Here is an 11,466-nt window from a genome sequence, read left to right as displayed (position 1 = left end):
TCCTCTCCAACACTCCTCAGACTCAACACACACAAAACAGATAATTGGTACTTACTGTCTTTTTACCATACTTATTTTTATTTATTTATTTATTTTTTAAAAAAGATTTTATTTCTTTATTAGCGCTAGAGAGAGAGCACAAGCAGGGGGAGGGACAGAGGGGCAGAGGGAGAAACAGACTTCCCGCTGAGCAGGGAGCTCAGTGTGGGACGCCATCCCAGGACCCTGGGATCATGACCTGAGCTGAACGCAGACGCTCAACCAACTGAGCCACTCAGGCATCCCACCACACTTATTTTTAACTAATTTATTTCATTTTTCATTCAGCATAGATTATTGAACATCTGCCACGTGCTAGGTATGGTGAATGGGTGGATGAGGACATGGGGTTGGGGAGAGGTGGGGTGGACAGTGGTGGGGTGGACAGAGGGGGACAGAGGTGAGGCGGCCATGGCTGGTTGTGGGAGTGAATCCAGGGACAGGCTGGTGGACTTAGACCAAGGAGTTGGTGTGGATCAATGGACCAGAAGGAGGGACAGTGGGAGCAGCAGCCTAGCAGGCTGCAGAGGGAAAGGTCAAGGCTTCAATGTTGGGAACACGGCCAGGGAGAAGGATGCGCAAAGTCCTACAAGGGAGGGGCTGACAAAGTGTAGGGAAGACACAAACCTTCTGAGTCAAAAAGTCCGAGACGTGGGACGCCTGGGTGGCTCAGTTGGTTAAGCAGCTGCCTTCGGCTCAGGTCATGATCCCAGCGTTCTGGGATCGAGTCCCACATCGGGCTCCTTGCTCGGCAGGGAGCCTGCTTCTCCCTCTGCCTCTAGCCTGCCACTCTGTCTGCCTGTGCTTGCGCTCTGTATCTCTCTCTCTAACAAATAAATAAAATCTTTAAAAAAAAAAAAAAAAAGTCCGAGACGTGATGCTGAGTGTCTGAAGTATCGTCTGTATGGACCGTGATGGTCCCCATGACGGTAGGCGTTGGGGTGGAAGGGCCAAAACATTCACTCCTGTTTCACTGGTCAGTTGTCTCTCTTGGGGGGTCAATTAAAACGTAAGCAATTGATGTACGATCGGCAGTTGTGACGCCAGTGATGAAGACCAGGCCTCTGTGTGAGCAGAGCATAACTCTTGGGCGTCGAGAGTCGCGGGGTCGTCGTTAACCTAGCGAGCGCAGGGAGTGCCGAGGGGATCCCACATGTGCCAGGGAAGTTCGATGTGACCTAAAAACCAGGACTGCGGGCACCCAGATGTTCCCGAAGGCAGGTTGATAAATGTCAGCGTGTTACTCCGAAGGAAAGAGCCAGTCCGCGGAGCCGGCGGACGTGTGTGCGCTCCTGGACGGAGCCGGAGGTGGTGGCAGAACTGATCGCACGTCACACGTGGAGGCCAGAGGCGAAGCGAGCAAGGAAACAGGACGTTCGGAGGGAAAACAGGACGTTCGATTAATACGCTTCTGGTTTTTCTCTCCACCTCTGCCCAGTTCTTTATGGTTGGATGTAGAAAAGGTGCAGAGCTTGGGAATGAAAGAAATGCTTGGAAGTACCAATGGTCTCATCAGGGCAGAGAACACTGAGCTTCCTGAGAACAGACATTCAGAGAAACACGCGGGCGACGCGTCTCATCCTTGCGGGGCTCCCGCCGCTGGAGGGAAGACCGCAGCCCCTTTGGCGCGTCCGGGACTTGTGCTGTCACGTCCGACTTGAGCTGCTCCAGGGTCCGTTCCCCTCTGCTCTGCCACTGCCGAGAGCTCGGTTCCCTGCGTCCACCGCCCTCCGCCTGACCTGTCGGCTCGCATAGCCCCTTCCTCGTTTCTGCTGACGGTGCCGAGGATCTCCTGGGCCCCCGAAAGGAACCCAGACTCCATGTCCCCCGCGTCTGTCTCCCGCCTCGCAGACGCCGGACTGACTCCTTCCCCTCCCCGACGGGACCAGAAGCCTCGGTGCGTTCTCCTGGGCTCCCACCTCAACGAGGCCCGTCGCGCTGCCGTGATCCACGGTCTGAATTTCGGGTTATCCTGAGGAGGGTTTCTTTGCCTTTTTTTAAATGACAGCCCGGATTGTGGCAGCATGCATGGTCGCCCGTGGCACGTGACCCCGCGTCGGTGTCCTCCAGGGGCTTTTCCGGCCATTTGGCTCCTTCCTGTAGAAACGCTCTCGGGGTGAGTCGGGCCGGGGAGCCTGGTGACGGCGACGGCCATCCCGGGCCTTCCCGGGCCTTCCCGTTTCCGCGGGGGGTCGGCGGCTGCGAGTTCTTTCCTTCCAGGTTCGCAAACACCCCGTCCTCGTCTCGGGCCTTCTGTGCTGCTGTTGAAGACTCTGGTGCGGGTGTGGCTGTGGCCGCGTTGTCCCGGCTCGTCCGGGGAGGACCCTCCTGGGGGTGAGCGCGTCCACGCGCCCGCCCGTGAGATTTCCCGGGCTCCCTCCTTAGTGACGCTCAGTGACTCAGTCTGAGCCTGTGAAGTTCATCTTCCTCATTCCCACACATTTCTCTCCCTTTCACTTTTGTTACGTTTTGAGATTCTCTCGGGCAGCGGCGGTCCTGCTCACCCTCATTTCGGGGCCTTTCTCCCGTGCGCGGTGTTTCTCGTGCCGACCGCCTCCGGGATTCGCCCTCGGTCCTGCCCTCCCGGCAGCGGCTGGAGCCGTGGCACGGCCTCCGCGGGGCGCCCAAACCAGTTGTCTCCGCGACTCAGTATTCACATCCATATTTCTGTTTCTTCTTCACACTTCCTTGTTTCCTGTGTGTAACTTCTCCTCTTACCGCACTTACGGTGTTTTCATGTATGTATTAAATTCTTGGCCCACTTGCTCGGACACGTCTGCTTCTGGGGGACGCACCGACCTCACCAGCCGCCCTGAGCAGGAGACGCTGTCCTCCAGCCCGCATGGCGCTGCTGCCCCCCGCCCTGTCGGCCTCCGTCCGCCTCTCGCCTGCGGCCGGCATCTGTGGCTCCTGACTGCGTCCTGGGGACGCCTGCACCGGCCGTCTGGGTTTCCAGTGCAGGGAGGCACCAGCGGTCCCAGGAGGGCGGCCCTGGCAGGAGAGGAACAGAGTTGCCAGCACTGTGCTCCTTGTCAGGGCCCCTGCTGCCCACGTGGCTGTCGGTGGCTTCTTGCGGTGGCTTCTTGCGGTGGTCTCCTGTCGGGAAGGTCTTCCCGCAGCCTCCGGGGCTGGTCTAAGGCGGCCGTCCTCACGCAGTTCCGGAGCCGCTGCCGCAGGGCCGCCGGCGTTTTTAGAGAAGCGTGTCCAGCTTTGTCCTGGATCGGGCCGGGAGGCCGTGAGGGCGAGGCCGCCGTCCGCGTCTTAGCCGCCTTCCCACGTTCTGACGCTGAGGCTGGAGAAGGACTGACGGACAGAGGACGGCTCTGTGGCTTCAGCCTCTTCCGCGGGAACTTGTCCTCTGCCCGCTCCGGATCGCTGCCCAGACCCCCGATCCCTGCGTACACGCTCTCTGTCCGGCCCGAGCCTCCTGTCTCAGGCCGGGCCCCTTCCTCCCTCAGCTGCATGGGCGTGATGCCCCCACACCGGTCAGCGGCCGGTTGCTGGCACCCAGCTCCTGCCCGCTCTTCCATGGCAACTTCCAATCACTGCGGCCACCCCAGGGATCCCTGGCTCTCCCTAGAACATTCCACGTCCCAGAATTCACTCTGCGTGTGCCTTTCACCTTCAGCGACAGTTGACCCTGTGCTCTGGCCTCTGGCCCCTCCTGCTACCCCGGCTGGCTTTGCCCGTCTTCCCGTGAGGACCCCGCCCGCCCTCTGCAGCCCTCTTGTGCCCCCACCTCTGGGAGGCCTCCGTTGAGTCTGGTTTCCTCCTCTTGGAAGTCTGGGTCTTTGCCCTTCGCTGGTCCCATTTGTATTCATAGGTTTGTGTACAAACCCGGGTGACCTCTCTACTCGCATTTATGTCCAAGACGGCACCACCTTGTCCAGCGCGTGAAGATGCTCAGCATTGACTGAGTCGAATCACGTCTTACGTGAAAGAATGAGTGGACGGATACTTGCCAATCCACTTGCCAGCCCAGAGTAAAAGTAGGCAAATATGAGTCGTTTGGGGTTTATAAAAAGGCGTATTATTTGCTAATAAATACCGGTTTGTTTTCCAAGCATTGTTAGAATAATACAAGCCAATTTGTATCAATTTTTGCTGTCGTTAAAATTAATTGAACACCAACCAAGAGCTTAAAATGTTCTCAAGGGCCTCTGAGTACTTGTACATAATTGAAAATATACTTTAATTAAAAATCTAAAAATGGGAAGCAAGCCTAGCCTTGGAGGGGCAGCTCCCACGGGATTTAATGAGCCCGTTTGGATTACACTTGCTTACGTGTTCAGCGCTTGCCGGTAGCCCCCGTCCCGGTCGCATGGCCTGCGGAAGGGCCCCCAGCCCGCGGCCGCTGCTCTCACTCTCCCGCCGTCTCTTCTCGCTCTGTTCACAGGTTATTTACCATGAACGGGCATCTCTTGGAGAACTCAAAGGACCTACAGGACAACCACTTCTACGTGGCCGCAGGACTGGAGACCTTCAAATATTTCCCTTACTGGAAGTCCTCCACGGTGCCCAGCGAGGTCCAACAGTGAGCCCGCTTCCTACCTTGCCCTCCTGAGTTGGGAGAGTTCGCCTTTTTCCCCGGGATTGCCCCCAAGTACAGCCGCTCAGCTCTTGGCTGCTTTTCCGGAGTGAAGCGACATACTCTTGTTTCATACAGGACACAGCTTTGGATTTTCACAGGGAGGCTCCCCGTTGTGTGATGTTGTGAGAAGGACAGGGAGCCCTTGTGTTGCATGTACGGCTTCTTCTCGGGGGGCACACTGGGAGACTCGGACAGAACGAGCATCAGTGTGCAGATCACACGGGCCCCGGGACACGGTTGGGACGGCCCGGCCTCCGTCCACAACCAGGTTCTCTTTTCTTCCTTCGCCCGGGTCCCCTGCTCTGGAGTCCGGAGTGGCTGTGGGGCGGCAGGCTTTCCTGGTGGGAACCGTGGTGATTTTGACCGTGGATCCCGGCCCAGCTAAAGGTGCACCATGGTGTGTGTGTGTGTGTGTGTGTGTGTGTGTGGACTTTCGAGAACCTCTATGAGGGAGACATAGGCATTGGTGGGGTCTCCCATTCCATCACCGGAAAAAACTAGAGTGTTGACTGTCACTTCTCGGGCTTTGCTCACTCCCTGGCTTGGCGTCTGAATTTGGCCAGAAAAGCTCTTGTGATGGTGCACCATGTTCTCCTGCCCGAGGGACACCCGCGGCTTTGCTCTGAAGGACCCCGCAGCCTCGTGCGCAGACCTGCTTGCCCAGAGCCTGCAGGTTTGCTCACGTGGACAGGCGTGGACTCTGTCCGTCTGCTGGTCTCACAGTTCAAGAACCTGGAAGTCCCCTGACAGGGCGGCCTGACATACATTCCCAGGGCACAGCTGCATCTGACGCTTCCTCAGGAGACTTTGGGGTTTATTAGTTTGGAGCCCTCCGTGGCGGAGCTCCTGACGCTCCACCGTGTGTCCCTACTGGGTCTCCCGGCTCCATGGGGGGTCAGGAAGGAGGTGACCTGCGAGGCCGGAGCTCAAATCCTCAATTTGTTGCCCAGATTCAAGCCTGGATATTAGGGCTGTGTTTGAGTTCGTTGCTTCTGGGTCCTGTGGGATGACACGGTGGGGCATGGGATGACAGGGGGACAGCCTCAGGTGTGCCTGCCAGTGGATGGTGAGCCCCGGGGGGACTGTGAGCCCCGGGAGGACTGTGCCCTGCCAGCCACGCCCTTTGTCCCCTGCGCTGGACGGCGGGGCTCTGCCTCTCCCTGATTTGGTACCTGGGTGTCCGGTGCCTTGCTGCACTTTACAAGTAGCCCTCCTCTCAGCAGGCTGGGGTCACGATGTGTGACTCAGGTGCGTGGCCCCCGTTCCCACCCCGAGGGAGCTCCTGATGTCCGGGTCTGGCTGAGAGGAGCGGTTTCCAGCTTCGAACAGGACTTTGCAGCCTGGACTGCTCAGCCCCTGGCTGTGTTCACACGACGTGTGGGGCTGCAGTGGTCTGAGGACACCTGTCAGGGACCCTCCCCGTGGCTGCTTCTCCGTCACGTTGCTCATGGTCATCATCTCGAGCAGAGGACTGAGGCGTTGGTCTTGTGCTGGAGGCGGCAGGCGGTTCACCCCTGCACACCCATGCGTTCCCCGGCCTAGAGCCTAGGGACCTGAGAGGTGTTGTGCCTGTTTGCCCTCACCCGATGTTAGGGTTTCTACCTTGAGGCAGAGAATGGCTCGTTTTGTCTGTCCGTAGGCGATGACCGCCCAGCACATGGTTAGGTTGGGGGCCTGCCTCCGAGCCTGGCAAGCAGGGCTGTTTCCTGATTTTATCCATGTGTTAATTTGTTCCTGGTTGTCCTAACTGCACCGTGGGTAGAAGGACCTCAGGGGCTGCTCGACGGCGGTGCTGGTCCTCTCTGCGCCCATGTCCGCTGCTCTCCGTAAGAGCCCCCCGTCCATGTGTTTTGTTTTTCTCTGTCCCCTGTTCATGTGTGGACCCTGCACTGGGTCTGTTGGTTGCTTAAGTATCTTTCTCTGTGCAAAGAGGAGAGAGTCCCCCGAGTTGCTAAGAGACTGAAGTCCATTCCCCACCCACGGCGTGGTCCCCAGAGACGCCCTCCTGCTGGAGAGCGGGGTGCCTGCGTGTTCCGTCCTGTGCGTAGCACTGGCAGGGTTCAGCCCCTACAGAGGAACTGGCGGGATGTGCTCCCCGGGCTGCGTCAGAGGAAAGGGTGGCAGTTAGATGGGGGTGGGGTGGGGGTCTGCCACGTGGTGGAAGGAAGCTGGGCTGGGTTTTGGACGGGGCTGGGGTCTCTGCTCCTCCCCTGGTCAGTGGTGCCACATTCACTGAACCTCATGTCTCCGAGCCGTGCTTCCTCTCCAGCAGGGAGAACATGACGTGTGTGTCACAGGTCCCCAGTAGAGCTGCAAGAAAAACCCGTGTTGTGGGAGTGACCATCAACGGCCCAAACCCTCAAACATGTTAGGATTTTCCCCCAGGACTGTATAAAAGCTTTAGGGCAGAACGTGTCTGTAGACATGACACCCTCGGGCCAGAATGCCACCCACCCTGATAGAAATGGAAACCGTCGGATTTCCCAAGGTCTCCGGGAAGGAAACTGAGCAAACCTCAGTGGGGGCCCCTTCTGCTCAGGGGCTGGGAGATGCTGTTGATGTGAGCCCATGACGTGCGGGACTGACGTGCCTTCCACGGGGCCTTGCCTTCCCAAATGCCACGGCTAAGGCCTGCATTTTTAGGAAGATGTATTTTGGCTGACTTTTATGAAGTTCTAGCTGACTTATCTTTTGTCTTTCAGAAAGTATGCAGACATCGAGAAATGCTCACGAGGGAAGAGAAAAGTGAGTCCTTTTTGGGGCGCCTGGGTGGTTCCGTTAGTTGAGTGTCTGACTCTTGATTTTGGCTGAGGTCATGATCTCAGGGTCGTGGGATCGAGCCCCGTGCCGGGCTCTGCACTGAGTGTGGAGTCTGCTTGGGATCCTCTCTCCCTCTCCCTCTGCCCCGACTGCTCACGCTCTCTTTCTAAGAAAAGTAAGTCCCTTTCACACAGTAAAGGGGAGAACTGGGCTTGGGGACACTTGGCAAACCTGCCCCCAGGGCAGCCCCCGCAGCGGGACTGGAGCTTCTGGGTGCAGTGCTGGCGTCAGGCTTCCCGCTGTGCGTGCGGCGCCGAGACGGGGGAGCTCAGGGTGCGGCGCTGGGAGGCACGCGGAGGCGTCCGTCATATGACCCAGTGAGCGTGAGGTGGAATCCGTGTGGCGTAGGGACAGACTGGAGGGAGAGGGGCCAGGCCTGCTGTGCACCCTGGGCCTGGGGCGGGGCGGGGGCACGTCAGGCACAGAGGTGAGACGCGCTCACGTGTGTGTGCGTGTCTACACGCAGTGTGACACACACAGCCGGGACGAGAGGAGCGGCCGCGCGCGTCAGGACAGAAGCCTGGACGGACAGGCCGACGCCAGAGGCTGGTGGCCTTACGGGTCCTTATCACCCGCCGCTCTGACGGGCCCCCGCCGCTCTGACGGGCCCCCGCCGTCTTGTAAGATGCTACCTCAGTGGCCGCACAGACCTTATCGTTCACTCAGCAGAGCTGTGGCGTGTCCCCCGCGTGTCTGCCGTCCCCAGCTCCCAGCCCGTTTGCTTGGTCCTCCCTCCCGAGACCGACCCGCTGGGAGGGCCCCCATGTGCTGAGCTGTTCCTTCCCCGCACCTCACGGCCAGACCTTCCCGTGGCTTTTCTCCTGGCGCCGTTCCAAAGTCATAACCGCCGTCTTAGCCGCTGTCTTGGAAGTACTTTGGCTTCCTCACCCGTCTGAACCACCCGGAATCCGCCGGCAAGAGTCCAGCCTTGGCTGAGCCCAGCCCCTGCCCGTCCGCGCTGGTCCTGGGGGAGCTCAGTGTCGCCGAGGTAAGGACGCAGCCGACCTGACTCCTCACCCCGAGCTCACGACTGCAGGCCTCACCCTACCGCCTTTGCAGGAAAAGCCCGACTGCGAAAAGATGCCTTTCTGAGTATGTTTGGCTCAATTTTGTGAGGGACTTTTGCATGTTTGTTCATAGATGAGATTCGCCTCCAATGCCGCTTTTTCATGGGGTCCTTGCCTGGCTTTGGTGTCAAGGATTTTCTGAATTGACTCTTGTTATTTTGGAAGCTTCCTGAGGTAAATGATCGTCTTATTTATTTTCTTTTCTTAATTAATTAATTATTTTAAAATTTCTTTTCAGTGTTCCAGAATTCATTGTTTTTGCAGCACACCCAGGGCTCCATGCAATCGGTTCCCTCCACAGTACCCACCACCAGGCTCCCCCAACCCCCCACCCCCTTCCCTCCAAAATCCTTCGTTTGTTTCTCAGAGTCCACGGTCTCTCATGGTCCGTCTCCCCCTCCGACTTCCCCCCATTCAGTTCTCCTCTCCATCTCCCCATGTCCTCCGTGTTACTCCTTATGCTCCACAAGAAAGTGAAACCATATGATAATTGACTCTCTCTGCTTGACTTATTCCACTCAGCATCATCTCCTCCAGTCCCGTCCGTGTTGCTACAAAAGTGGGGTATTCGTCCTTTTTCATCTTATTTATTCTCAATTTTCTTTCTCTACAGATTGCCTTTGGTATTAAGTGTTTGTTGATTGAATGAGTGGACGAGAATTGTTGAGAATGCAGAACCGATAGACATGATTCTGCGCTAAGGATGCGTTTCCTTGCGTGTGGATGTATTTCATGACAGAGCGCTTGTGTGAATGAGTCTCGTGTGTAGCATGATGGTTTGCAGGAGGGGGTCATCGACATGGGGACGTTGGCAAGCAGAGCGCAGGTCCACGTGGTCCAGAGAAGGGGCAGACGTTCCAGGCGGAGAGGGAGCCTTCGTGGATGTGCACAGGTGTCCAGCCTCACAGTTTTCTCAGCTGCCTCCTCTGGTGTCTCCACGTGCGGTGTGGACACTGACTGTGAATGTTGAAACAGCCCAAGTGGCACAACCTTGGAATCCCATACTCGAGTGATCTGGGGAGCCTCTGGGCACAGAGAACGGAGCCACGGGTTTGGGGGTCGTCATGGCTTGCTTTCGCTACGTCCTTGTTTCATTATGCTGTTGCGGCTCTGGGTCCTGAGAGGTAGGGATATTTTACTAAATATTACTAAATATTTTACTAAATATTTGTTCTATTTGGTCTAAAATGTGGCACGTGTTTGTTCTGATACCCTCTATATGCTTTCTCCTCTCTTTTGGAACGATAACAGGTTTTAAGGACGCTGTGTAACGGGAAGGATCTTAAACGCGAGGGTCACAGACATTCATACACTGCAATGCAAATAAAATGCGTTATTTCAGAAAAAAACAGATCTTATTGTTGAAAATGTTCTGTGATGTATGACAAGGCATGGCATGTAACGGCAGAGCAAACACGTTTTATTCCAGAAAAAAAAAAAAAAAGAGGGAATTTCTAAAAGACCAGAACAGGCATTGATTATGACAAAGGTTGATATAAAATCTGTGCTTTTCTTGTACAAACGCCTCTCAAGGTGTCTCACCTCATTCGTTGTTCTGCGTGTGGAGGTCTGTGTAATATGTTGGGTTGAGAACTCAGTACGTACAAACTTTTGCCCCGTGTGAGGAACAGGTGCATTTCTAAGGAAGGAAACTAGCCCACGTGCCAGGCTTCTCTGGCTGCACAAAGCTGGGTTTTTCTTTATTTTGTTATTTTCCTTTTTGAGGCCGGGTTTAGAATCACTCTCAGCAACCACGTGACGGCAAGCACGGTGGCTTCCTTACGGGCCTCGTCTCTTGCTCAACTTCTCTGATTTGTCTTCCGTGGGAAGTGGGGCGCCTCCTGCGTACGGGGCCTCTGCGCATGGCCGCGGGCGTCGCGTGTGGCTTCGCGGGCGTCGCCTGTCTCTTCGGCCGAGGCGAGGGCGCGGTTGGCACTGCACCCGCTGGGCGTCGTTGCTGCAGACGTCCTCACGGTGACGTGGGTGTGACTCAGAGTCGAAGTGGAAAGTTACCGTATTCCCAGAAAGGTACAAAGATAGCGCGGCCGCTAGAGATTCGTGGATAATTTTGCAAAGGAAGAGCTCACTCTTCTCTGGCACCTGAGGAGGGAAGTTGGCTGCGCGCAGCTGAAGATTCAGGCTCGGGAATCTGTGACAGTGTAACGACCGGCACCCAGGCCTAGGGGGTCAGCACAGCGACGCGTTATTACGGCTCCCAGTCCTGTGTGTTGGCTGGGTGGGTCTTGGGCCGGTGGCGCCTGCCTTCCATTCGGGTGGCCTTCAGCTGTAGGGGCCGCTGGGCTGCTGTTGGCTTTTGGAGCGCGTCTGCCGGCGGTGCTGCGCACAGTCCCCGTGCAGTGGGCGGCACGTGCCCACGGTGTGTGCAAACGTCCCCTGTGTCCAGAGAGGGGTCTGGTGGCCAGGAAGCACTCTGCCACGTTCTTCCGCCTCATCTCGTGACTGAGGCACCTGCAGAAGCCTTGCCTCCCATGCTCCAGGCAAGAAAGCACCAGCCTAAAAACGTGCAGAGCCACTTGGGAGAACATTCCAGAACAGTAGTGGTGCACTGTCCACAAGGCACGGCGAAGCCCCGATGTGCTCAGCTGTGAGGAGAGATGGCTCAGAGCAGCCCGACGCGCGGTGTGGGATCTCGAGCCGAGCCGAGCGGTTTGTTTCCGTGCTTTGTCCTCCTGCTTTACGTCCGGATGTGCTATGTGATAAAAACTGACGTCTAAAAGCTCCGAAAGGGCTGTTTCAGTGGAAAACAGAACTTGCAGGTAGCAGAGTGTGTGGCGAGCTCAGCTGGTAGTTTGTTACTTAGTGGCACGAAAAATAACCACGTGTCTTCTGATTCATGGCATTTGACTCCATGAAATGAGGAGAAACACAATGGCCCGGTGCTCGGTGTCTGGGTGACGGGACGCGGGAGAGGCCGCCGGGCTCCGGGTG

At 56.9% G+C, this 11,466-nt stretch overlaps 1 protein-coding gene across 8 annotated transcripts in view; it reads left to right on the top strand.

The window, feature by feature from the left end:
• The window catches only part of DCDC2C (doublecortin domain containing 2C), an 87,650-nt gene that overhangs the window by 37,514 nt on the left and 38,670 nt on the right, over positions 1-11,466 (top strand). For all 8 annotated transcript variants that reach the window (XR_004288083.1, XR_004288082.1, XM_032353413.1 and 5 more), the window contains 2 exons: positions 4,436-4,573; positions 7,333-7,375. Coding sequence is in view for 6 of the 8 variants with exons in the window: in XM_032353413.1 (XP_032209304.1) it covers positions 4,436-4,573; positions 7,333-7,375 (181 nt within the window). In the remaining 2 variants the exon portion in view is untranslated. The remainder of the gene's footprint in view (positions 1-4,435; positions 4,574-7,332; positions 7,376-11,466) is intronic.

The sequence above is a fragment of the Mustela erminea genome, chromosome 7, assembly GCF_009829155.1.
Source record: "Mustela erminea isolate mMusErm1 chromosome 7, mMusErm1.Pri, whole genome shotgun sequence".
Taxonomy (NCBI): domain Eukaryota; kingdom Metazoa; phylum Chordata; class Mammalia; order Carnivora; family Mustelidae; genus Mustela; species Mustela erminea.
The sequence above is the reverse complement of the archived record's forward strand: the minus strand, read 5'-3'. Positions and strand labels throughout refer to the sequence as shown.